The sequence below is a fragment of the Xyrauchen texanus genome, chromosome 7 (assembly GCF_025860055.1).
Source record: "Xyrauchen texanus isolate HMW12.3.18 chromosome 7, RBS_HiC_50CHRs, whole genome shotgun sequence".
In the NCBI taxonomy this organism is placed as follows: Eukaryota; Metazoa; Chordata; class Actinopteri; order Cypriniformes; family Catostomidae; genus Xyrauchen; species Xyrauchen texanus.
In genome coordinates this window covers 27523805-27551341 of record NC_068282.1, presented here as the reverse complement: position 1 = coordinate 27551341, position 27537 = coordinate 27523805, and the positions used below count along the sequence as shown (strand labels likewise).

At 38.0% G+C, this 27537-nt stretch overlaps 1 protein-coding gene across 1 annotated transcript in view; it reads left to right on the top strand.

The window, feature by feature from the left end:
* kif1aa (kinesin family member 1Aa) overlaps positions 1-27537 on the top strand; it is a 134020-nt gene that overhangs the window by 24547 nt on the left and 81936 nt on the right. Inside the window, exons 3-14 of the mRNA XM_052130720.1 lie at positions 8060-8133; positions 8691-8870; positions 9184-9252; positions 9532-9710; positions 10906-11017; positions 11206-11283; positions 11558-11623; positions 11745-11762; positions 12205-12283; positions 12370-12448; positions 13374-13516; positions 26233-26366. Coding sequence (XP_051986680.1) covers positions 8060-8133; positions 8691-8870; positions 9184-9252; positions 9532-9710; positions 10906-11017; positions 11206-11283; positions 11558-11623; positions 11745-11762; positions 12205-12283; positions 12370-12448; positions 13374-13516; positions 26233-26366 — 1211 coding nt within the window. The remainder of the gene's footprint in view (positions 1-8059; positions 8134-8690; positions 8871-9183; positions 9253-9531; positions 9711-10905; positions 11018-11205; positions 11284-11557; positions 11624-11744; positions 11763-12204; positions 12284-12369; positions 12449-13373; positions 13517-26232; positions 26367-27537) is intronic.

Sequence of the window (27537 nt, the reverse complement as noted above, 5' to 3'; positions counted from 1 at the left end):
CTGAATCATTCACAAATGAAACCTCACTAATGGACATTCACTTTCAAGTGAAACTTAATTTGAGTGCTGCTTATCTCATTAAGCAGATGCTATCAAATTGACAGTGCAACAGTTTCACTGTTCTTATTGCATTTTTCCACTGCACATTACGGTTTGACTCGACTCTGTTTGCTTTACTTTTCTGAGCTTGCTTTTCCACTGCAGTCTAGTGCCGCCTCAACGTGGGTGGGATTATAGGCTGATAATCATAGTTGCGCCGCCTCTACTGCCCTGACATCATCTTAAACGTGACACAAACATTACTGACCATAAACAATAACTTGACAGCTAGCTGTTAGCTACTAGCTCATTGTGCTGCATAAAGCAGTTGTTGCATGGTGATTTTACACAAGTGTAACAGTTAAATTGGCCTGGTTGTTTTAGAAGCAAGCTTTCCAGTAGCTGGTCAACTAAATAAAGTGAAGCTTTCAAGCAGAATATAGAGGTAATGTAACAAAACGCACCATCCTCCATCATGGGCTCCAACAACGCCGTGGCCAAGTCCAGGACACTCTCCGTCCCATCTATTGCCATAGATAGTGTCCATTTGGTTGAACCATGTCCACTTTCTTCAGTTTGAACCACTCAGGCTGTTGTGGTCCTTGATGCTTCTGTAGTCAATTTAATTTTTTTTAACTTCTCCCTAAACTGTTGGTAGGTCCGGTGGTAGCCGTGTGCGGCCAACAGCCGAGACACTTCCTGAAAGACTTTTTAGTTTCACGTTGTTTCGTTCGTCACTATAAGTGGAACGTCGGCACATAATTTATTGACCACAGCGTGGTTTTGCACACAATTCAAAAGTCACATGAACAAATTATTCTGCTATTGCTGTTGCTAAATTTATAACTAGCTGGTTGATGTCACGTGGCAGTGCATGAAAAAATCCGCCCCATCCATGCCCATATAGGGAACAAAAACAATTAAGGAAAATGATAAAAAAGGAAGGTAAAGATGGAGACAGGGAGAGTGGAGAGGAACTAGTAAAAAGCAAGGTGCACCAATTATCTGAGGGTGTATGAGATCAGTTCCTAAGCTTGAGCGGGACGTGCTGTGTGTTTGGCCAGTGTTAACGTCGGAGTGAAGAGGTTCCGCGCCGCACTTCCTAATGCTGGCTGCAGAGTGTTGTCGTCTTATGCGAATGCCGTTGTCAAGTAACCAGTTCAGGTAATCGACTTGTGTCTGCGTCTTTGCAACCTCAAGGGAATAGTTCTCCCTGCCATCCATGGTCAGTGATTTACAAACATGCACACACACCCACACAAAACCACACACACCTAATCGCATACATTTACAGTCCCACATTTGCGCACCTCGCTCAGAGTGAGTGTGGCGTCTAGTTTTTTCTTTCCTTTAAATTCAAAAACTTTTTCATGCCAATCTAATTACCCTCTATTTCTTGCCTCCCTGTTGTTTTGATTTTGATACTTGTGAGTGAATAGGACACTCGAAATCTGCTGATTTTGATTAAAAAATACAGGTGCCTGAGTCAATCAACACTGATAGACTATTTCAGCTACAGTGTTTTTTATTTTTTATAACTGTTTTCTGTTAAACATTGTGTTTATAATTGTGTTATGGATGGGGGTAAAAATATATCGTATTAAATTGCATTCTGTTGTTTGTGGTGTTTTGTTTTTTGTGTGTATGTAACTGGTGTTTTTTTGTGAGCTATCTTTTAAGGGTTAAAATCTACCAGTAGACAGGTTTGAATCCAGTGATGCTGGTAGTGACAATTCTCTCTGACCAATCAGTGATCTGCTGCGTTTTGATGTCACATTTAGTATCGCTCGACTCACTTGGAACCTCGACCGAGGTGGTACTAAAAAAAGTACCAGGTACCAGGTACTATCCACAGTGGAAAACCCCCAAAAAGCCGAGTCGAGTCGAGCAATACCGTGCAGTGGAAAAGCCCCATTACACTAGCTCACCTCGCATATATAAATGATTAATAAAATAAAGTAAGTTGGACAGACTAAATTAATTAAATGAAACATTAGTACATTTTATTTGATAAACCAAATAAAGTTTAGTTAAAACTACTGTAGTACATAAATTTGACCTAATCCAGCTAAATTATGTTTGCTGAAATACTTAATTTGAATGAAAGAAATGAAATTGCTTGTAAAAACTTTCTCATGATCAATTAAATAAGGGTAATGACTTAAAGCAAGAAATGGTAAATCTAAGCAAGATACCAGAACTTTTTTAAGTCTGATGATTGATGCCTTTAGAAACTGGCGATAATGGAAAAACATTTGGCAAAGGGACCTTTCGTTTGACCTTTAATGGGTGTGCATCAGTCAATGGTGTTGTTACACACTGTTACACACATTTATACTTTATATTACTAAATTATACTACATTTATAAAGGAAACTTGCTAACCCAGTGAGCACAAAAACTCCCTCACTCTCTCTCTACACACACACACACACACACACACACACACACACACACACACACACACACACACACACACACACACACACACACACACACATGCCTTCTTTCATCACATCCTCCTGTGGGCATTAAAAGTGATTAAAAATCCTCCTTATTAGTTTTGTTCATTTACCGCCTCAGTTGTGACTCTGAGGTTATGGTTGCTGAAAAGTGTAGGTGTGAATCATTGCCACTGTTGAGAGGAAAAGCAAGATGAGAAGAAAGTTTAGATATTTACTGCGTTAGACAATAATTTACTTTTTATATCCTAATGTATTGAAGTTTTTTGCTAACAATTTACTTCCAGTAATGCGGCAGTACAACAGATCAGCAGCATGGAATCAAACTCCATGAGTCAAATGAATAATTCAAGCAGTGACATCTCAAGGTTAGCATCATTAGCACTGATTTGCCTTGAGGAGATTGTGACCTACTGGGCTCCTAGCAACAGGACTACTGATAGAATGCTCACAATCAGCAGTGCCACAGTCTCTACAATTGTCATTTGCACAGCTCAATGTCTGCCTTTTAACTCTATATCCATTTTTCACACATTATGCTGGGTTCACACATCCTCCATGAGGTGTTGCATGAGTGATGTGCGAGCGGTGTGTGAGCAGGCGGTCGCGTTGGACATTCACATTGGCTGCATCTCTTCTGCGAGAAACAGCAGTGCATAAATAAAGTGTATATAGATTAATTTATAATTGTATATTTTAAATATTTAATAAAAAGTGATAGTCCAAATCACTTTTTCAAATACAATTCTAAAAGCCTTTATTTGAATTTAGCTTCTATATTCAATAATTGAGGTAAAAATTATTATAAATTATTTTTTAGAAGGTGCAGTGAAATATTACATTCCCTTTAATGGATACCTTTTTCTTCAGCTAAAACCCCATTTAGCACACAATTTGTTTACTTTCAGAGTAGACGTCAGTGCTCTTATACTGATGTCCCCTGGGCTTATAGCTCTATTATTATAACTCACATTCTATACTCTATGGTACAGCCGGTACTGCAGTGCCCTAGAGATAGTCAAACACAGATGTACAGACCTAGTAAAAGGATATGTCCCTTTTTCTGAGACAAGTGAATTAATTATTTCACTCCAACTCCTTAAGTTGGGTTGGCTATTTGAAAACAGGGCTTCCAGTGTTGCGTAATGTGGCCGCAGGATGTTGCTTGATGTATGATACAGATGTTCAAATGGGTTTTGATGGTTACAACTATTTAAATTAGAGTTCCAATAGATCATATATTAAGGATATTTAAGCCTGTTTTTAGAGTAGCCTGCATTCTTTTTATTGTAAGGTGAATTAGATTTGCTAATACTTGGAGCTCGGTTCTCTTATAGGTGTTTTAGCTACTAGATTATTTGATTGTTTTCAGGCATTAGCTTTGCTTGAGTGATAGTTGAAAACTGGAGCAGGGATTTACAGATGGGATTGTGCATTGACACATCATTCTGCTACTGTGTGTGTGTTTGTGTGTGTGTGTGTGTGTGTGTGTGTGTGTGTGTGTGTGTGTGTGTGTGTGTGTGTGTGTGTGTGTGTGTGTGTGTGTGTGTGTTAAAATGATTGAATAGCCCTATATTATTGAAGAACAAAACGAACTTTGGCAACCTTAGGTGATACAGGTTATGGTTAGTCAGAGACTGATTGTGACAACATAAATCCACACTATTTTGTTAAATTAATTAAACAAAATGTACAAAATAGATCTTAACAAAAGAGAACTAATTTGGGGGACCATGAATAAGGCCAAATTTACAATTGATGCTGCAGTACTGTCACACCAAATATATAAAAAAATGATATTACAGTCATTTTTCACTTGCATTGTGGTGAACAATAATTCTGTCTAGGTCGCATTGCAGTCCATAGAATATGAAATATATATAGATCAGCTATATAATGAGATTGTATGTTTGTAAACTGACAAGTACATGTCCCTGGAGAAACAAGCTAAGTGTCTGTGGAGTGCAGAGAATCCTCTCTCTGTTGACTATAGAATATCCATTGACTCTCTGAAGGTCAATCTATTGTATCAGAACACATTGTGCAGCTTAAGGGAACATGTTGTGCAATTTAGGTTATATGTGCATCCCATGTACCGTAATTTCCGGACTATAAGCCGCAACTTTTTCCCCACGCTTTGAACCTCGCGGCTTAAACAACGATGCGGCTAATAGCTTATATGGATTTTTCCCGCTTTCAAATTTTATTTAAAAAAAAAAAAACATTCTGTGACGTGCTCAGTTTTTTGGCGGCATGAAGCTTTCATTAGACCAATGAAATTGCCGAACGGGTTAAGGTCAAACAACTTTTTTGTTTACTGTTTAGATTAAATCGAGCGCGCTCAAACTTCCCATCATTCTGATTACGGTAGTCATTTTGTCACCCTCAAGACACGGAGAAACGCATATGATGCAGCTTTCAAGTTGAAGGCGATTGATCTGGCTGTTGGAAAAGGAAATAGAGCTGCTGCACGGGAGACGTTGGAAACAGCAGCGTGATGAATTGACTCAGTGCAAAAAGACAACTAAAGCTGAGGCTACCCTATTCAACTCTGACACCGATGGAGATGACTTCAGTGGTTTCATGTGCACAAGAGGAGGAAGATAGTGACCAATGACTTTCTTGCTAGGGTACTGTTTACTGCAAATGTTTTATTACAAGCCGTGTGTGGCAGCGGGGGCGTGGTCAAGCGCCCGTCCGGGAGAGAAAAGCGGTAAGGGCGCTTACACCTGAGCTAATGTCTAACACCTGTGTCTAATTTCAGTAAGCGTGGGGAGAGCGGCATAAAAAGGCAGCAGTGTGAGAGAGTGACACACACACACACACACACACACACACACACACACACACATACACACACACACACACACACACACACACACACACACACACACGTGTCAGTCTAGTGTTGGCGCATAGAAGACCAAGAATTGAGGCACCTGAGACTCGTAGTGACGGATTAATTGACAGCTGCTGTCAGACTCTATGTTATTATTATTCCTAACACGGTCGCAAGACGACATGTACATGAATCTGGCGTGGTGAGCTGGAACCTGCTTACGTCAGCTGTCACCGCTTCCGTCACGAAGTACCGCAACAGCCAATAGGAAAATTCAACTGCAGTAGCCACCGTTCAACCTGAAGAGGGCAGCACTCAGACATTTTTGCACCATATATTGTAGAATTAAAACACTTTATACACAAATGTCAAAAAAATTACTTGAATCAATGACCAGTACTAATAAAGCCCCATGCTTACAGATCATTAACTAAAAAAAGTTGGTTTAGGGTTTAGTTACCCTTTAAGACAAAACCACTGGGAGTGTGTGCATATGTGTCAGTGACTGTTCAGAAAGTTTCCCCATTACTGGTTTACTAAACTCAATCTAAGTTCAATTAAGGATGCTCAGCCATGTCTTGAAATAGTTTACTTGAAATGTCCTTTTCATTATATATTTGATTTAGACCTTTTTATTTATGGATGAATGTTTTTAATACATATTACTTAATTTTCTATTTTTATACTTCAAAGTTTTTTTAGTTTTTTTTAAAGTCTTCCACATCACACCATATGGTTGCTGAGATGTATTTCAGAGCAGAGACAGTATGCTCTGTCAGGATTTATGCTCATACTGGCTGTCAGACACTAGGCTGCACAGTTTGTGAAGCCACGTGGGCCAGTTATGAGTAAGCCTGACGGAAGACTGATTAATGACTTTAGGCGAGGTACAGATGAGCATACAGTGAAATGATTGTAGAGGCAATTTAAATGTAGGTAAGTGATTCCAGTGACCTCATTTGGTACTAACTGAAAGTGGATGACTTGTACATTCTGCCTTCATATGAGTCAACAGCAAAAGGGCTATGAGGTCACAAGTGCTTGTTAGATGTGCATACTTTTAAATGACACTTCCTTAACATGAAAACATGAGCGATGCTGGCAGAAGTTTTTGGCAATGCTCTTCTCTTATATGTCCAAATATCATCTGCATTTGATTAACTTCCTGTGGGATAATGTTTGTTTTATCAAGTACCAATTATTATTAATCCTTGATTATTAAACCTACTTAGTAGTTATACTGCTTTTTGTGGAGTAACAGTGCAAGGGAAGCTCTCACTTTCATTAACAGGTAACACATTCTCTAGTCTAATTATTTTAAAAATTATCTTTCTTTTTCTTGCTTGCACAAGAACATACAGAAAAACTAAGAAAGTGGTATACACTGTAATGTGAATAAACATATGAAGGAGTAATCACACGTAGAGAGGTTCATAGTTTTAAGCCTGTTCACATAATTTATTAATGCTTGCATGTTTAAAAAAAAAAAAAGAAATGTATAGAGCCATTGAGAGTACATTTAACAATTCCAGCTTAGCATTCAGCATTACATCTTTGATCCAACGGTTTTGTGATGGAGGAGTTGAATTCTTCCATTTAAACTGAATTTCTTGTGTTTGCATGTCCACATAGCCCCTGAAGGGAAATGGTAAATGGATTGTTAAGGGTAACATCTTGCTCACAAGAGTGAGAATGTTCCTCCCCCTTATAGCACCTGCAACTCACTAGCAAGTTGCAAATCACAGTTCACTGTTGTGATGTAGCTTAAAGCTATTGGCTATTCAACCATTTGGCACGTGAGTATTTCCTGTACTGACGGATCCCCCAGCGTGAGTTCTTTAACCCTTTCACACAAGCGATCAAACCGGTGTGATTATGCTGGGCTCACACGTGTACGATCAAGCCGGTGAGATCTGCATTTGTGCTGCTGTTTACCAACAAAAGAGGGACTGAAGCAGATGTCATAATGAACCAGCTGATCAAATATTATTTTAATAAAGATATCACAATATCTTTATTTTTATATGTTACAAACATTCAAACAATTCCTGCTTCAATAGGAAATACATCATCACAGTAAAAAAATACAAATAATTTGCTCATCAAGCCATTTCATGGGGTCTTTAAACAAAAAGACTCAACACTAAAGTCAGTCCATATATTTACGGTTTATTGCAGGACAATAAAGCAGTTATTCTGCATTATAAATCTTATGGTTCTGACTCTTGAATGATGCTGATTGAATGAGCTGCACTCCATGCTGTTGTAAATGACTATAAATGCACACCTGGCATTGCACATTCTGTATTAATGTGCAAAGTTCCCATTTTTGCCAAGCAGCCACAAACTGTCTACAGTTAGGAAAATAAACTTACTATTCATAATTGTAAATATTTATTGAACACTGGTGTCTTCACTTGAGTCACTTGAGGCCCCATATTCATGGCTTATCTATTTATTGAAATGATAATTGCATATTCCTAAATAGTATTTCCCTTGACTTTGAAAGTTCAGATGACTGCAGTCTTTATGTGAAGAAACCCGTTTAGTTGGTCATTTTCATTTACACCCATTCCCTTATTCAAATAACAAAATTAGCCTGGTGAGATTCCTGCCTCACTGTGATGATTTCCATTTGGTCATTCTTCAGTGACTCAGCACTACTTATTCTGTGTGGCAACCATTTAGTGTCTGACAGCTATCTTTTCACTGTCTTTCAGCTATCATCAACCCCAAAGCACCTAAAGAGAACAAGAGCTTCAATTTTGATTACTCCTACTGGTCACATACTTCGGTGAGTCAGTGAAACTGTATCACAAAGTACATTTAAAATATTAAAATAAGAGAATCTAGATGAAACTTGAATCAGCAACCTAAATGTGTAAATTCTGTTATCATTTCCTCACCCACATGTCGTTCCAAAACTTTTCAACTTTCTTCTGTGGCATGCAAAAGGACAAAAAAGTACCTTAAAATTGGTCTTTGCTACTTTTTTGTCTGTTCCTCACACAAAGCTATGTTATGGCTTCAGAAGACTTGGAATATAGCACACAAGTCCTCTTTGAAGGTAAAAAACCTCATCCCCCTTGGGGACTAATTAAATGGAAAAGAGCAACCAGCAAAATTATCTTTTTCTGTTCTACGCAATACATATAGTAATGTGGGTTTGGGACGACATGAGGGTGAGTAATTGATGACAGAGTTTTAATTTTTGGGTGACCTTTTGCTTTAATTGTTGAAGTGCACTAAACAAGGATTTTATTGGTGGGTATTCTTTTTGTTCTTAGAATAAATAATGGCTATCAAATAATGATTCAGAGATATTCAATATTTCTCTTCATCTATCCACAGCCAGAGGATATCAACTATGCCTCCCAGCAGCAGGTGTTCAGAGACATTGGAGAGGAGATGTTACTCCATGCCTTTGAGGGCTACAATGTCTGTATTTTTGCATACGGCCAGACAGGGTCTGGCAAATCGTATACTATGATGGGCAAACAGGAAAAAGACCAGCAAGGAATCATCCCACTGGTAATATAGATACATGTTCAAACAAACACAATGAGGTGCAAGCATCTGCAAATATAAATTCAAGAACCTAAATATGTTTAAAACTCGAGTGGCCTTTTTGTGTATCTTAAGCACATATTGTTTCTTAAGTCACATCACTACTGTGTAAACATGGAAATGATAATGCATTCAGAAACAGTGTGTGAACAATGTCAATTCAAACAGAATTAAATGACAAGTCAAATACTACGCTGAGACCAGTACACACAATGTGAAACGATTTATTCACTAACTACTCTCTTTATCTCTTTCTCTATTATGTCTCTCTCTTTAGCTTTGTGAAGACCTTTTCACCAAGATTAATGACAGCAATACTGATAACAGCATGTCCTATTCTGTGGAGGTAAGATTTGACTAAGCCATCTTTTGTTTCTCTCCAACTCTTTTTGCAGTTTATTTCAGAAATTAGATTCCATAAACGGTCTTACGGTGTGTTTGATGAATCTGGGCTTTGAGTTCTATCCATAAACAATACCTATGGGAAACATTTTGTAAACATCTCATTAACAGTTGTGCTGTAACAATGTTATTGTGAATTCTGTAATGGATGATATAATCCTCTGTTAGATTGTATTTTTGAGGCCATTTCTCCATTTTAAGTCTATCATTTTTGGTCTTTCAGGTTAGTTATATGGAGATTTACTGTGAGCGGGTAAGAGATCTTTTGAACCCCAAAAACAAAGGAAATTTGCGCGTACGTGAGCATCCCTTACTGGGCCCATATGTAGAGGACCTGTCCAAACTCGCTGTCACATCGTATAATGACATCCAAGACCTGATGGACTCAGGAAATAAGGCCAGGTAATAGATCTATTCTATTCTATATTGTTCCTCACACTTACCTATAGTGACCAGTGGTCACACTCCTGAGTACAGTATGGACTTATGTATGGTTTCTGTTCAGATGTGTTGTCTTCTAGGAAAACACTTGTTTACACATTATGCTTGCATCACAAAGCCGTGGAAACTAATGGATCATATAATTCCTAGAGGCCTTGCTTTTATGTTACCTAAGCATATGTTGTAACTCAGCAGTTCTCTAATTTGACTCAAGGAGTTGTGCTTAATGCTTCAGGACACATCTTCCACTTTTCTGTGCATTTTAAGGAGCAGATAATTCACAGAGGAACAATAATTTTTTAAATGCTTCAATGTTATAATTTGGCAATGCGATCTCATGGTAAATAGTCTGCACTTATATAGTGCCTTTTTAACCTTAGCGGTATTCAAAGCTCTTTACACTGCATCTCATTCACCCATTCAAACACACATTCACACACCATTGATGGCAGAGCTGCCATTCAAGGCACTAGCCTGCCATTGGGAGCAACTTGGGGTTCAGTGTCTTTCCCAAGGACACTTCAGCATGTGGATTTGTGTGGGCCGGGAGTCGAACCGCCAACCCTGCGATTAGTGGCTAACCCGCTCTACAACCTGATCCAAAGCTTCCCGATCTCACTATTATTCATAGATATTCAAATGTAAAATATGGTTCAATCATACGTAACATTTTGGCGTACAATATAGATGCATTGACAGCATCTAAAATGTACTGTAGACCCCTTTTGATTTTAAGAAATGCAGAGACTTTTCTTAAAATCCTTTGGATTCAAATAATCAAGTTTCGGAACAATTGTGACAGATCATACACATATCATATCACATATCTATTTATACTTAATTTGTTCTTAAATATGCCATTAAAAGACAATGTTTTTGGACAATGTTTCTCCATCAATAACGGATAAATAAAAGTACCACTCATCAAGATTTGTTCATCTCTAAAGCTGCACATACGTAAAAGTGCTTACATGCTTAGCGCGTACACTTCACTGGCTATCCAAACATATTAAAATGTATGTTTAAATGTTATGTGCAAATATCTATGAATTCTAAAATGAAGATTTGCCAGAACACAACCTGCACCTATGTGTCTGAAAACCTGATATGAATAAGGTTTCTGAATGGTGAAATTCTCCTGTCTCCTGTTATGCAGGACAGTAGCTGCCACTAACATGAATGAGACAAGCAGCCGTTCCCACGCTGTCTTCAACATCATTTTCACCCAGAAGCGGCATGATGCAGATACAGAAAACACTTCAGAAAAGGTGCGCAATGCTCTGTCTTGTTACAGACCCTGTTAGTCACGATAAACAGCTCATTGCAGAAAGTAAGTCTGGACTGCTTCTTTTAAGACACACAATCCATCTAGTTATATCGGATGACTTTTGACAATGGGAGTTTTTTTTGATGTGGAAGGTAATATAGGCTGACCTCTCCTAAACCTCTCTGGCAGGTCAGCAAAATCAGTCTGGTGGATTTAGCTGGCAGTGAGAGAGCAGACTCCACTGGAGCCAAGGGAACACGGCTCAAGGTGAGTGTTGTCTACAGTATTTTCCTCTCTTAATATTGCCATAGTTGTTTCCACGCCATCATGTTCCTCTGTGTTTGCTTTAAACTTCTACTTATAATCAAAATCTCTGTATCCTTTTGCTTTCTACTTAGTTCTCTGCTTCTTTCTACATACTGTGCTTCCTGCTCTTCATGCATAAAGAGCATTTAGACAAGTCTCAAGTTTTGTAGAGTACCTCATTTAGATGTTTGACTTTTATTTTAATTATATCTTTTACCAATTCATTTTATCTCAGGAAGGGGCAAACATCAACAAATCACTCACTACCCTGGGGAAGGTCATTTCAGCTCTGGCTGAGGTGGTAAGTGTTTTGTTTTGATCTGAGCTTTCAGAATGTTTGATTATTTATTAATATGTGCATGAAGAGTTCAATGTGTGTCAGCTTAATCACCTGTGATGCATTTTATCACTTGTTTTTGCAGGATTCTGGATCAAACAAGGTATAACCCTGTCTGTCTGAAACATCTGTCTGTCTGTATTTCTCATCTGTCTGTCTGTTTTCTCATCTGTCTGTTACTTTATCTATCTATCTGTCTGTCTATCTGTCTGCAAATCTATCTGTCATTCTGTCTGTCTGTCTGGGCTTGCCTTGTTTTTCAGTAAAACATCCTAAATTCAATATAAATCAACCTGAAAGTAAAACTGCATAAGATATTAAGACTTGTTTTTTGTACTTAATATCTAACAAAATTTGCTTTTCAGACAGAGTAATCTTGTATTAAGGATGTTTAGAAATTTTTACTGGAAAACAAAACTTAAAGAAATTTGAAAATGTGTTTTTTTTTATACTGTTGTTTTTTTGCTGTGTATCTTATTATCTTTTTATCTATTGCTTAATATAATGTTAATGGTGAGTATTGTATGTTCTCCTGATCCACACAGAACAAAAAGAAGAAAAAAGTGGAAAGTTTTATTCCTTACAGAGATTCTGTACTGACCTGGCTCCTAAGAGAAAATCTTGGTATGTATCAAAGGTATTCTGTCAAATAAAGCAGGATTTGAATTTAGTCTCACTCTTGAAACACTTGAACTTATGACCTTGTGCAGGTGGCAACTCTCGCACTGCAATGGTGGCCGCTCTCAGTCCAGCCGACATCAATTATGATGAAACCCTCAGCACTCTTAGGTATTCTGCATCTGTACTCATTCAATCATTCTCTCTCTGTTCGAGGTTGTTAATGAGCTGACAGCTAAAGCAGTGTGTTACGTAATGAGAACAGTCCCTTTCATGTACCTGCCTCACATTTCAAATGCCCTTCAAAAATGCTGCTGTGCAGTAACACTGCTGAACTGAGTAATTGGGCACCCATGAGAAGCGTGCACACATTTGTGTTGGTGCAAATAGACAAGAATATCTCAAATCGCATTTTAGTTAAACTCAATATCTTTCTTTTTTCTGAATACCTGCCATCATGAAATTGTCCTTTGTATTATAACCACAAGAAAATCAATGTTGTTAAAGCACAATGTGGTACATACTGTACTGTGGGGGTGACATGTCTGAGTCCATTATAAAAATGCTTCTGTTTTTGTTTTTTCTCATTTGGTCTCATTTGGTTCAGTATAGTACAAATTATATTGTCAGCATAACAATTTGAACAAACAAAAAACATGAATCTCAGAATTTCTTGGTATTTGGTATGTCCCATTGTTTGGTTTAATGGCATCATGCAGTCAAGCTGGCATGGACTTTACAAGTTTGTGCAAAACCTAATGATCCATTTTATACCAGCGTAATCTGAGATTGTTCCAAAGAGTATCTTGTGTGCTGAAACAGAAGCAAGGAAATCATACAAAGAATTGAACATGATAATTGTCACAAATTTGCTTTTTTGTTTAGTAACCTTATAGAATCTTAAATATTCCTTATTCATTTTATAACGTTTCTTTGTTTAAAATGTTTCAGACTTTTATAATGCTCTGTTTATTTTCAATTGTAATTCCAGATTTTCAATGTTGACTCAGACTTTTAAAAAGCATTGATATTAGCATGTGCTCTTTGTGATGTGAAGTCCAGGTCACATACTGACAATTCTGTGTTTGTGATACAGGTATGCAGACAGGGCTAAGCAGATCCGTTGTAATGCTGTGATCAATGAAGATCCTAATAACCGTTTGGTGCGTGAGCTGAAAGATGAGGTGTCCCGTCTGAAGGACCTCCTCTACGCCCAGGGCCTGGGTGACATTATCGAGAGTAAGACAGCTTTATCTTATAATCACCTCTGTTACATCACTATTAAATCATCAGACAATGATGATGACACATTGATCATTTTAAATGTGTTTATGGTTCTGAAGTGATTAGTACCTAATTTTCTATGTCCATATAAGAGATTAAGAGAGTTGGATAGATAAACATGGATTATCATGGCAATTAAAACACACCTGCATTTGGGCTGGGCGATATGGCAAAAAAGAAAGTCTCGATTTTTATCATTTATACGATTTATTATTATAATTTTTTTCAACTTTTAAATGTACTCCAACATGATTCAAATTGCATGTTCTTTATTAGAATGTACTTGCTTGTCTCTGCATCCCCCCTGGAATCTACACCCCTGAGTACACTTGAAACACATCACAGAACAAAGCAATAATTAGCCATCTATCTGGATCATCATGGTAAAAGGAGCGGTGGATGTTTGGTTCTTCCAAATACAGTATAGCCTATCCATATGATTTTAAATGAAGTGCCCTTAACTGTCACATAACTAACGCTTTTTTATGGGTAAAAAGAAAAGAAGCGAGACCGTTTATCACGTGCATGCCGAGGCCAGTTATGGTCTTAGGCCACCATAAAACCCAGCATTCTCTGAAATTACTTTAGTGGCAATTTTTTCCCCTGTTTGAACTGAGACAGACACCGAAGATGCACTGGTCTGTACGTGCTCATTTGTGAGGTGCGCGCGCCTGCTCACGGTGTCGAGACGAACCCCTTGCTTGCTTGAGAAAACAGTTGCACAGATGACATTCAGACCCAGATTATTCAAATGGCAAAGCAGCAAGTCTCTGTGTTCGTACAATAGTGCCTCTGGTTGGGCTAGTAATAGCCAATCGTCAATGTAACTCAAAACACGCACACCGTTCATTTTCAATGGGGCGAGCGCCGCATCTATACACTTCGTGAACATGCGGGGAGCCAGAGACAGACCTTTGAATTGATACGCAGTCCCCTCAAATGCAAATCGGTTTCTGAGTTATCATTTTGAATGAGTGCTTCGCAAGAACTGAGATTGTGTGAGCATCCCATGTTTGTACAATGGGTGCTTTTTTCTCTTTTGTGAGAACAACCTCTGTTTGAGTAATACACACAGAAGCAACATTTTGAACAATGTCCCATTCACAATGAACATTAATGGGGAAGAAGGGAGAAACACTGTGCACCTCGAATCGAGCATTCTTCTGCTCGCTCTGGGCTTCTCTTCAGTGAGGTTGAGCATTTCTGAGGCTGAGGCGTTTCTGTTGCCTGGCCGTGGTTTTTCCATCAATGTGTTCTCGCATTGAGATGGCGGGTGCTTATGCTTGGGCCATGGTTTGTGTGGTTTCACAGATGACTCAACAGAAGCTTTTGGCTGTGCTGGGGCAGAGAAAGAAGGATTCTTTGCCGGACGCTGACCGGAAATAGATTGGGAGTGTGCCGGCAAAGGAAAACTCTACTTCTCTGTGGTAGAAAATGTTTCATCACTTGACTGCTTTTGTGTCGCGATGAAGCACTCCAAAAATATCCCGTCAGGCGACACTGGGGTGTCAAAGAGGGCGACTTTCTCTGAGTCAAGCATCTCTGTGAGGGTTAGCCAAATATGCTGGTCCAGAACCACTAGGCTGCTCATCACTTTACTGATGGCCTGAGCGGTAGCTTTCGTAATTTGCCAACGTGCCAAATCTGTAACGGTGTGGAGATCTTTGAACGGCTCTGGATCAGGGTCTTGCTCATCCATTTGTTTGAGGAGCTTAGCTTGAAAACCTGGAGCACTGACATGCTGTGGAGTGCTGAAAGCTTGGCCCCTGCTGTATGAGCTCCTCAAACCAGTGCTGACACTGCTTGGAAGGGTGGGCAGGATTTCCATCCCATGGCAGTATTATGGCAGAGGTGAACTGTAACCACCTGTTCCACCGGGGGAAGCATTGAGTAGCATTTTTCTTCGGCGTTGTCCACTTTAGTGACCTGAGTGCGTGAAAAGTAGGGCACACGCCAGCTCTTTGTGAGCTCCGTGTGGACCTCAGGGAAGAATGGTGCACTCCTCCGGACCGCAGTCTGTTGACAATGGCCGGTTTGCAAAAACCATTCATAAAGGTAAGAATGTTCAGGCTCTTCTGGAGGGGGCCACTCAAGACTGAGCACTTCAACCGCTCTTTCGAGGATGAGGAACGTGCACACCTCATGGACAAGGAGCTTCTTCACATTCTTGAAATAGCGGTTGAAGTGCTCAGCAGCCTGAAGCAGCATCCTCTTTGAACCACTCGCCTGAAGCTCCGAGTGACAGTATTATTCCCATCGCCACAGCTGCCAAACGCTATGAGGCCGTGTTCTTCAAAAAAGGGCCTGAGCTCATATCGCACATATTGCATAGACGAGGCTCGCATGGCTTACGCCGGCACGAGAAACTCCTCTAATTCTTCCGTCTCAACCTTACTGCCCCATAGGCCAACTGTGTGCCTAAAGGGGCAGGGCTCAGACACCATTGCCAATCAGAAGGGTTTCAACAAGGTTGTCTATAAGGATGACCCCATAGTGCTTACGGCAATGTCTAGTGAGCTAAATCGATAAGGAACTGCGTTTACATGAGATTTTAAATCATTACCACAATAAGAACGCCAGTGTGAAATTAACGTAATGGGAAAAAATCTTAAGTGTCCCAATTCGTTTATTCTTAAGCCATTTATGACCTTACCCCAAAAAAGAAAAACCATTTCAGGCATTTACTTGACAACACATGTTGTCGGCTTATTAAACATAATCAGTGAAAGACTTGCTTATTAATTCACTGGGTCCTGGGTCCTATTCTCTTCCCTGTGCACTCATAACTCTATTTCTCTCTTTCGTCTAATCACTCTTTCCTCATCTTATCATCTCTTGATGGTGATCCCAGCGGTGAAATATGTATTACAGAGGATCTGGAGTTCAGCGCTCTGGGTTTGCTTTAATTCAGTGTCAAGTGACTTTCAATAGTCTAGTTCAGCTTTTTCCCTAAAAATCTTCGCTTTGACTGTCTAACAATGAGTCTCACTTTCCTCTGTCTCTCTTTCCCTCTCTTCACTTTGATCTTTATTGTCTCTTCTTCTTCTCACTCTTGTTTCTCTTTTGTTCTCTCTCAGCATTTCGGGGGACAGTTGAGGATTTTGCTGGTTTGAAATGTGTGTTTCTTGGGCTCTGTTTCACTCTCTCTTTTGTGCTTTTGCAACTTTTATGGATAAAGATCTCTGCAGCACCAGGGTCCATTAAAACTTAATAAAATTTCCTGTTCTATCAAACAATCCAAAGTCATATCAGAATAATATTCATGTCACATCACATGAAAGCCATATATTCACATCTGCTAATGGAGGGCAGCAGAATATACTGTAGTTCCAACCCAGCTTGTACATAAAATGCCATCATGTGTCATTTTTTAAATAATCCTGAAGACCTTGCTTAACTTGGTGTGTTTAATTAGGGTTGGAGCTAAAGTCTAAAGGATGGTGGCCCTCCAGGAGAAAATTTTAATACCCCTACCTTAAAGTTTAACTTGTGATTTGTTAAGACTATCAAACAATTTAACAATATATTATAATTATTCATTTTGTAAATATTAATATTGTTATAATTATTCATAATATACTGTAAATCTAAGAAAAGTTGCATTTGTACTAGCATAATATAGTCTTATTTAGGCCTAAATGATTATTACCAATATAACCCATGGTTGGGCCATTTTTTTAAATGTATTTTTCTAACCCTGGTTGCTGTTACGGAAGCTGCTTTATCTAATCTGGTGCTGCAGGGCTGTATGCGCTTTCTCTGTCTCCCTCGCTCTCTCTTCCGTAATCTTTCACTTTTGGCTTGCAATGTTAAGCAAAATGAATGGTATATCATACTGATGAACTAACTGACATATCAGCTAAATGTTTAATTGCCCTCACATGTTTCAATTTGTATGCATTTAAAAAAAAAATTTCCAAAATAAAAAGCAATAGCATTGCTTAAGGATCGTTTTAATGCTGAGAACAAATTTGTAAACAAAACAAAAAACCACTCCATAATAATAAACACAGAGATGCAATGTAAATTGTTTTGGCTTAGTTTAGTAGATTTAATGAACAAAAATTGAACCAGACATAGGAAGAAGCCTTGACACCTCTCCGTCTTTTGTTGGAGCAGATGTGTGTTTGACTGACAGCTGAGGCTTTATCGTCTGGCTGCCTGTTACTGACTGCAGCTTTAGTAACAACTGAGCTTCAAACCCTAAAGATTCTTAATTGCCAGTTGTGTTATAACTCACCATTGTTATTTTTAAGGGAAAGTTCAACCAAAAATGAAAATTCTGACATAATTTATTCACCCTCATGTTGTTCCAAACCTATATGGTTTTCTTTCTTCTGTGGAACACAAATATAAGCCTCAGTCACCATTAATTTTATCACAATAACAAAATTTCAGTGGTCGGTACTGATACAAGTAATATTTTAGGCCTACTGATCTCGATATCAATTTCAGTACCACAAATAAAATATGCTATGTCAATATGCTATTGACAACACACTCCATTAGCCTATTAAAATTTTACATATCAGTGTAAATAATAAATTTTTCAAAAACTATTAATATTAAGTAATATTTCAAAACATTAGTGTTTCACAATTAAGTAAACATTGCTTCAAGTTTAAGTAGGACCCAATGAAATAATGTTAGATTTTTTTTCTAAATTCTAATACATTTTTCCCAAATTCCACGTTTTAATCTTTTGCTGAATTCCATGTTTTAAAGTTTAATTCAGTTTCATCATTAAAATTGTATCTAATCAAATTAATCTAAACTTTACTCTAAAACTATACTTAAAAATGTATTTCAACCAAAACTTTTTTTTTCTAATTAAGTGTTTTCGTAAAGATCCTCACAACATAATCTAAAACCATGGGTGCCAGAACCGGGGGAGGCATAGGCTAAAAAAAGGCCACTTTTAGCCTATGCCTCATCTGAAATTCTGCTGACATAAAAATATGCGCACTTCTGGCACATGCATTAAGAGTAGTATAGTGTGGGAACTGACTGAATAGCAATTATTACTAGCTGCTTTGAGTCATTTGTTTTCTTCAAATTGATCAAACTGATATCGTTCAGGCAATCAATAAGTCAGATTTTAGCTAACTTAAACTAGTGATATATGTATTCGTAACATGCTTTTGAAACCTTTTCAAATCAGTTGTTTCGAACCAATGCTTCGTAGCAAGTATCAGACTAAACAAGTCATGTACTTTCACCTGCGTTTGTCACCAGCGTGAGATGATTCAAGTGGTGATGTCCAGTTCATGAATGAAACTTTCTTTTTAAATGGTTCTTTTCAGTGAACGATTTGAACCAGTTCACCAAATCGGACTGAATCGTTTGATACAGTTTGTGTCTTGAGTCAACACTGATCAACAAGTTACTCTATCTTAACTTCTCTCTTGGACGTGCCTGACACTCCGACTCGAAATGAGCTGATAAACGGGAATAATATGATCCTTGAACTGGGAAAATCTGCTTTATATAACTCTTCTTTGCAATGAACTGCTCCATCTAGTTCACAAATGAGACTGAATGCTCCAGTCACAACAATTCTTGCATCACCAGTACAGTGAGTCGCTCGCAGCAGGTGTCCGACATACTGAGAACTGATGAGCTGGTGATACTTAGCATGCCTGTGCTGTGTAATTAAGGGGTGTTAAATGTATGTTTCTTATGTATTTTGCTGAACAGCAGAAAGTATAAAAAATAGAATATACTGGAAATAATTTTATGACTTGATTGTATTACCGTTTTTCAACGTATGATGATGATCCAGTAGCAACAGTACTCAACAGTACACTGATACGGAGACCGCAGCTCTCAAGTAAAGAGTACATTGAGTCGATCACAACAGTTTTCAATTTAACAGTACACTGAACTGAGAATCAGCTTTTTCAGTTCGAAATACTGAGAACTGATGAGTGAGTTGCTGATGAGCATGTGTGAACTGAGGGCTTGAATGAGGGAGCTAAATGTTTCAGTCGAGAGATGTAAATGAACTCTACTAGTGAGTATTGTACATACAGATTATATTTTGAAGTTATGAGCTGAATCATGGTTTCTGTAAAAAGGGTGAGTTGATAAAGACTAATTTATTCACTTTTTATGCTTTAGACACGTAGAACATCTGCGTTTGTATATGTCAGTATTGCGTGCTTTAGGTGCAAAAAAACTGGAAAACTTATCCAAGATGTATGATCACTGAATGAAACACTTATGACAATAAAAACCCTTATTATAACTGAATTTAATTATCGTCAATATGCGCTTACATATGGATATATTCAATGCGTTTGAGTGTGTATTCCACGATGCCATGATCATTACTCGATTTTTTTTTTTTTCTTTTCATTGAAGGGATCTGTCTGAGAAATACTGTTTGCAAGGACGAATCATACTTCCCATCGCTAGTTTCAAATAGTTTGTTACAGCAATTGATTTGTCTAAGCTTCAAAAAGCAATAATTTTTTCACTGTTTCATCTAACGGAATCACATCTAATTCAAAAGAACACAAATCTCACCCAGGGTAACAAAAAATAAACACATAATTAACACTAAACAGAACTTTAAGCATAACTATAACCCCAATAACTTCTAAATGTTAATTAATAACACCCCCAAACAGTCCCCAAAACCTGGACAACAGCCAGTAGCAAGTCCACAAGCATAAACAACAACAGACATTAAAGTATATTCCTGGTAAGGAATATAATTCGATGTAGTTTTAGCATCCGATTTTCATTTAAATAGGTACATTTTGTTTATGTTTGCCAATGTTATGAAACTAAACTGTTTGGACAATGTAATGAAGCTCCTCAACATAAGACATTTATTAACACACACACTTTTCAGTGTCACTCATAACAGTGTGCTTTTCTGCACCCCCTCAATATAGACACACACACACACACACACACACACACAGACAGCTTTGTGCGTGCGTCTCTCTCTCTCTCTCTCTCGAACTGTGGCTCTGGCTCCTCTTTATCTCTCTCCCGGCTGACAGCTGTCCATCTTTATCATTCGGCCACACCCTGCTCACCACAGTTATCAAGCTTATCAAGTAAAATAACAGTGTTTTAAAACCTCTGTGGGTTTTGTGTTATTCTTCTTTCAAGAGGGAAATTGATATCGAAGATCAGAAATAAAGTCAGCAGCATTAGACAAAGTAGGATAATGCACAAATATTGCTTTGTATCCTATTATTGGGGATAACAAAATAACTTTAACCCTTATCTCTTCAAGTCACACAATGTCAAATGTAAAATGCTGCTTTAAAAACAGTATAAAACTCAGGGCATATTTTGCTTATGCAACGGTGTTGAATGCAGGCACAAACAGTAAAAAACTGTCAAACAATTTAATAGACACATAAAAAGAGGAACCGATTCACAAGAACATGCTGTTGAACCAACAGTGTTCCAGTAATATCCGAAACCGAAGACAGCTCCCTCATCAAAATTATTTGTGAACTGTGAATATAATGACAAGTGAACGCCCGTGTTGATGGCGCGAAAGCAGATTTGAATCTCTTTAGTTCGATTACGTCAACAATTGAACTGTGTATGTAGGTAAATAACTAGTCAGTCACCGTGATTTTGACAATGTTGGAAAGTGGTCTGTTATAAATTGGCCATAGTGACTGTGGAATGTTGTTGTGATGATGTCACAACCAGTCCAGTTTACTGTTGTTGTGTTGATGTCACAACAGCCCAGTTTACTGGAAAAATGAGTCATATGGGTTGGGAACAACATGAGGGTGAGTAAATGATGACACTGGCAGGGCAATTTTGTGGTGTTGATCTTATCTGTTCAATTTTTGCATTTGCTCTGTGTAAGGTGCAACCATTATTCAAACAGACAGAAGATTTGTATAGAGAGGGGAAGAAACGTCGAGTCAGGGAGGTACACAGCACTGCCTTGTGAAGAAACTATTAGCCTTCTTCAATCCCCAATCTCCATCTTAAAAAAGGGTTTACTCATCCATAACTAGGGGCCTCGTCTTCTCACGTTTTACCCAGGATACATCCCTTGCAGCTCCCTTAGGGATATAGTAGCACCGAGTAAGCACTCTGTTGCCATAGCAGCACACTCATAGCTGAGATGTTATTGTGCTGAAGGTTACAGCAACATTACAAAGCCTGTCTCTCTATAAAAAATTATTTTAGCCAGTTACATTCCCTAGTCACATTTCAAATGGTAGCAATATATCCATTTAGATCTATATGATAGTGGTAGGATATGTAGTACCTCATGAAATTGTAAAAATGTCTCTTAACAGTTCATTAACCATCAGATGCATTGATGGTGACTGGTTCCCCCCAATGTTTACATTAATGTATTTTTTTTATAAAACTAATATGTCTTAAATATTTGATTACATCCATGCCTTGATGCGAGAAAGATATGGGACGATATTTCCTGTGAGCAGTTCACAAGAGTTGCGAATGTTATTTTGTAGCTCAGGTAAAGTTTTTCGCATTGTCAAATGGATTTCATGAGAGTATAATGGAGCTGGTAATGGAAGTTTTGTGGTTAGTGGTGATGACATTCACTGTAGTCAGTGATGACGGTGTAAGCCCGTCTATCGGTCCAATGGCGGTCTCCAATAATACGGGTGAAGGTCTCTGCGTGTTACTGTCTTTCTTGTTACGCAACACAACAATATTAAATGAAATACATTTTCTCTTATGTATTACCTCATTATTTCATCTGACTCCATAAATGAAAAAAGGTTTTTAATGATATCTGAGTATCATAAAAAGTGAGCGATTATTCTTTTAACTCCTTTAATTGTACTTTACCCGTTTAGATTAAGAAACTATGTCGCTTCGAGGTGCTCGCGTGTTTTCTCTACACCGCGGGTCTCACGATCACAAGCGGCCAGTATTGGATCATCAAACAGAGGTAATTGCTATATACCTGAGATCGGTCACGTTCACGTATACACAATCAAAGATACTTCAGTATAGCCCCATGGAATTGCATACACTTGAATTTAACTTAACGTTTTCTTCAGTAGAGGTCACGGCCACTATTAAAGATGTAAGTTGACCAACATAACTTCTCTTATAATAGCTTTGGATTGGCCATGCATGGTTTCCCACATACACTTATCTGGAGAAACATCAAATTAAAACAGAGGTAAGACACACCCAAATTTAGATTGGTCAAGCAGCATTTGCTGTTCTAAACGGAAATTCCCTTTTTGTCTTTGCAAACCAAGTACACTTGAATCGATGCCAAATATTAGTCGTCACTAATCTGACGCAGACTTGCGGTAACATACGAATCGTTTAATCTGTTTGGGAAACACAATGTCAGAATCAGTCAGAATAAAATCAAATGTTTACAATTTATTCACCAGGTAAATAGAACAATAATTCAAAATCCAATTCATAGAGTGAAATCATCAATCAAGTATAATAACAACAATTCAGAAATTGAGTAATATATAGACACATTTACCTGGCAACAAGAACTACACACAGCAATCGTGTGGGAAGTCTACCTACTGACTCCCAGAACCTTTCGTCCCTTCTCCTTATAAACCCAGATAATTCAATAAACCTACCAAATGGTGGTGTCTGTCATTATAATTAGATTTTGGTCCCCTGTTGAGGGGTTCACAACTGTGGGATCAGATTTTGTAATTGAATGGGTTCTTGCTTCCTGTAGATTTACATACAGGGGGTAGTTTGTATGGGGGATCTGGGGAAGGGCACACCTTTAAGGGGCACACCACATTTCACATATATTATAACTTCTTTTAACATTTCATTATGGCTGGGAGAATGAGACCAGCTTACCAGGCGCACTGAGACACTTTAAATGATACCAAACATGTGTGTAAAAACAGTAAATATACCTAACATTGCATAGGTTTTTAGTGAGCTTTAAGTGAGGAGGAGGAGTGAGATGAAGAGTCTTTAGAAGGGAGGTGTTAGCTGCACAGTCTGTTGCATCTCGGATGTTGCTATTACATATGCGAGAAAGGGTTCAGGTGTTAATTCTCATGAGAGCCTTTTGTTTTCTCGAGGAGAAGCCCAGACTCACTGGCACCCGCCTTACAACGGTCATTGGCTTTTAGCATTAATTTGAGCTTCACTGCTAATGTTTAAATGTACCAGACAATAGTTTCTTACATACAAAGTTTGTTCATCATTATGAGAGATGGGGCATTGCTGGATAACATACAAGATGTTTGGCTTTCTGTTTAGTTGCTTGAAAGGACTAACAGAATTGTTTTGCTCAATATACGCTAGCAAATGCAATAATAAGTTGTTGTCAATTAAAGGGTTCGTTTACCCAAAAATGGAAATTCTGTCATTTACTCATGTTGCTCCAAACCTTTATGACTTTTTTTCATCTGTGGAACACAAAAAGGCATTTTTGAGGAATATCCTGGCCACTCTTTTCCATTTAATGAAAAGGGGCTTTTAAGCTCAAACTATATAAAAAAAAAGCACCATAAAATTATCTTTAATTGGCTAGGGCGCTGTTTCCTAACCTTCTGAAGTCATTCGATGACTAATGGCCCTGATATATGAAATTAAAGAACGAACTGGTGTGACGTCATTTAGAACAAAATCTTGCCAAAAAGGTGTTTTTCACTTTGTTCCAGTGGTTCGTAACAGCTTGCCAGGTGAACTTTAAAGAAAACTGCTTACCGGTTGCTAAACTCCTTCTTACTGCCCAAAGATATGACTCTCGTCATCATTCTTTTGTCTGTATTTTGCACATTAACACTCTTTTATTCACCCATATCTGTGTCATAATAAATTATAATAACAGTGTAATCAGTGCATATTATGGTATAGCATGTACGCTCAATAGCTCCGTGAATTCAGATGGTAAACAAGACAAATGAAACATTGACTACTGCATACATTTAACTTTAAAACATCATCAAGTGGTTAAAACTGATTATTTTACTGACCTCATGTGAATTCTACTCATAGAATGAGGATTGATAACTAGGCTTGATATCGATGCTATTTTTCACGTATCGATAATCGGAAGATTTTCCTGATGATTATCTAAATAAATCAGAATTTTTTCAGATATAAAAGGGCTGCTCGTTTCACAATAGTTTTTATCAAACATATTTCTCGACACAGCTTTGGTTAAGTGGCAGAGTGTGGCAGGGTTAATGATATATTGTGTATAAATATCTTTATAGAGCCTACACAATGTTTTTTTTCAGTTAAAAGTATATCTTTTTGTGGTTTGACAAATTAAATGAAAGACCTGTTCAAGGCTTCATACAGAGAAATTGCATAATAAACGTCTGCATTTCTAATCGTTCAGTTATTGTAGTTACACCAGTTTCAGACACGAACCTCAAAACTCATCAACGTCACTTTGTTAATTCTTGGAAAATGTACAAAAACCTTTGTAACTTTGGACTGCCATCAGCTCGTAATGTGGGTGTGATGCCTTGTAGGTGCCGTGACTGGCTTCTGTAAATGTTATGTCGCCCCCTTGTGTACTCCCAAAGCTATTATGTCAAGAGTACATTGAATGGAATGCAACTGGGAGTGAATTGAAAGCACACAAATTAGGCTTCCTTTTTTAAAAGTTGGCTGATGTTAATATATTGATGCCTCAAATGTTTTTATAAAATAATGCATCAATAATCTGTATATAAATATTTTATTTTATCCCTGCTGATAACACAGTTTAACGTCACATTAGAGTCTTGAGCATCCTCAAATGTAAATGTATTTCTAAATGCCTCCCAGCTCCCACAGCGGTGTTGCCAGTGTCTGAATGTTCACAAACTATATACCGTTGCTCATCTGTTTCGATACTTCGTTTTAACCATGAACAAAGAATTTCTCCAGAAGTGTATAGGAGCCAGTAGTGGGAGGAAAAGACCAAAATATTCCCTTCCAGTGAACTATTACCTATTATGACCAGATCATTCAACCGAATCAGTCAGATTTGTGAACTAATAATTCAGACCAGTTGTGAAATGGATCAGCTGATTCATTAAAGATCCAACTTGAAAAGAATGATTAGTTCAGGAATTGGTCATTGGAAAAGAGATTCAGGATTTTTAGTAATTCACATTTTGTGTTCCGTGGAAGAAAGAAAGCTATACAAGTTTTGTACGATGAGGGTGAGTAAGTAATGACAGAATTTGTTATTTTCGGGTGAACTATCCCTTTAACAGCACAGATCAATGCATGCACGCCTGCTCAGTTTTTCAAAGGTGGCTATCAGGTTGCTCTCATTGGGTGGCAAACATGCAATGCTTTCACTGAAGCCTGCAGTTTTACAGTGTGCTTGAGATGGCTGGTGTATCTCTGTGCTGCGCTTTAGCTCCTATTTTATTTCCATTTGTCCCCTTTAGTAGGCTGCGAATGTCTCTTTTGTAACTCAGGCGTTTCTCCTTACATGTGAAATTTCTGGCTCTCTGAATTCAAATTCTTTTCAAGCTGCATATATCTTTCTGTCTCCTTTTCTCTACTTTTCCATCCTTCTGCTCTTCCTTATCTGTCTGCTTCTTTCTTTCTTTTTAAACTCTGTGTCTGTCACCCTCCGTCCCTCCCTCCTCTTCCCCCTGCACCTCTCTCCCCTTCCCTGACAGACTTATCCGATTACAAGAACAATAACAATAGTGGCCAAGCTGTCAATCAAAGAGGTGATCTCTCCACAGTGACCAATACTATGACGGGGATGAGCCCATCTCCCTCTCTCTCCGCCCTATCCAGCCGGGCTGGCTCCATCAGCAGCCTGCACGATCGCATCATGTTCAGCCCTGGAAGCGAGGAAGCCATTGAGAGACTCAAGGTGAAACCATAAAGTACCATATATTAAACATCTGGAAAGTGACAGCACTGACACAAATATCTGACAAATATGCATCTCCCTTATACAACTCCAAATAAAAAAAAAACAGCCACATGAACACACCAGCGTTCGGCGTTATTAGCGAGCTAGTACAAATTTACCTTCATCTGTATGATCGTTCACATAGAGACATATTCCAAGACCATGTTGTTTGCAAGCCCTTTTACTTCTGTAATGTGGCTTACACTACAAGGCTTAAAGTATGTGGATACACCCTTCTAATGAACAGGTTTAACTCTGCCCATTAATTGCAGCAAACAAAAATCAGTCAAGTCTTTATTATTTTATTGTCATTGTACAGGTACATCAATATTATTTTTGTATTCCACAAGGTACTTGCAATAATTTTAAATAAAGGAATGGACAAAGAACCTACAAGTTTAAATTAGAGAAATATATGTATAAATTGTAAATATATGTATTAAATCAAGAAAACCCAAGAAATATGTGTGTATTAGACAGATATATACTAGAAATATATAATAGAAATATACATATTAATATAAATATACATAGTTATGTCTAATACATAGTTACATACAATATTATAACATAATTGGGATATTATATAGAATTGTGTGTTTCCAACTTGTTGCAACAGTTTTAGGAGTGCCGTTTTCTGCTCCAGCATGACACTGTGCACAAAGCAAGGACCATAAAAGAAATGATTTTTGTTCTAGTCTGGTGTCAAACTTACCTGGCCTGAATAAAAGCCCAGACCTGAACCCCACTGAATGCTTTTGGGTTGAACTGTGAGCCAGGCCCTCTCACCCAACATCAGTGGCTAATTTCACTGATATTCTTGTGTCTGAATGGGGGCAAATCCAATCAGCCATGTTCCAACATCTAGTTCCCAAAACAGTGATAACAGTCATAATAACAAAAGGAGGACCAACTCCCTATTAATGCCAATGTTTTTGAAATTAAAATTCAAATAATTAATAAACAAACGACATAAGTAAAATTCTAATTCACTAAGCACATATAGGTTTGGTGTTGGGTTGGCCATGTTTTGTCCTTCAGAGAGGGAAACATAAATTTGACATTTGAAAAAAAAAAAAAAAAAAATATGTTGGGCCAGATTTTATTGGGAATTTATTGGATTGTGAAA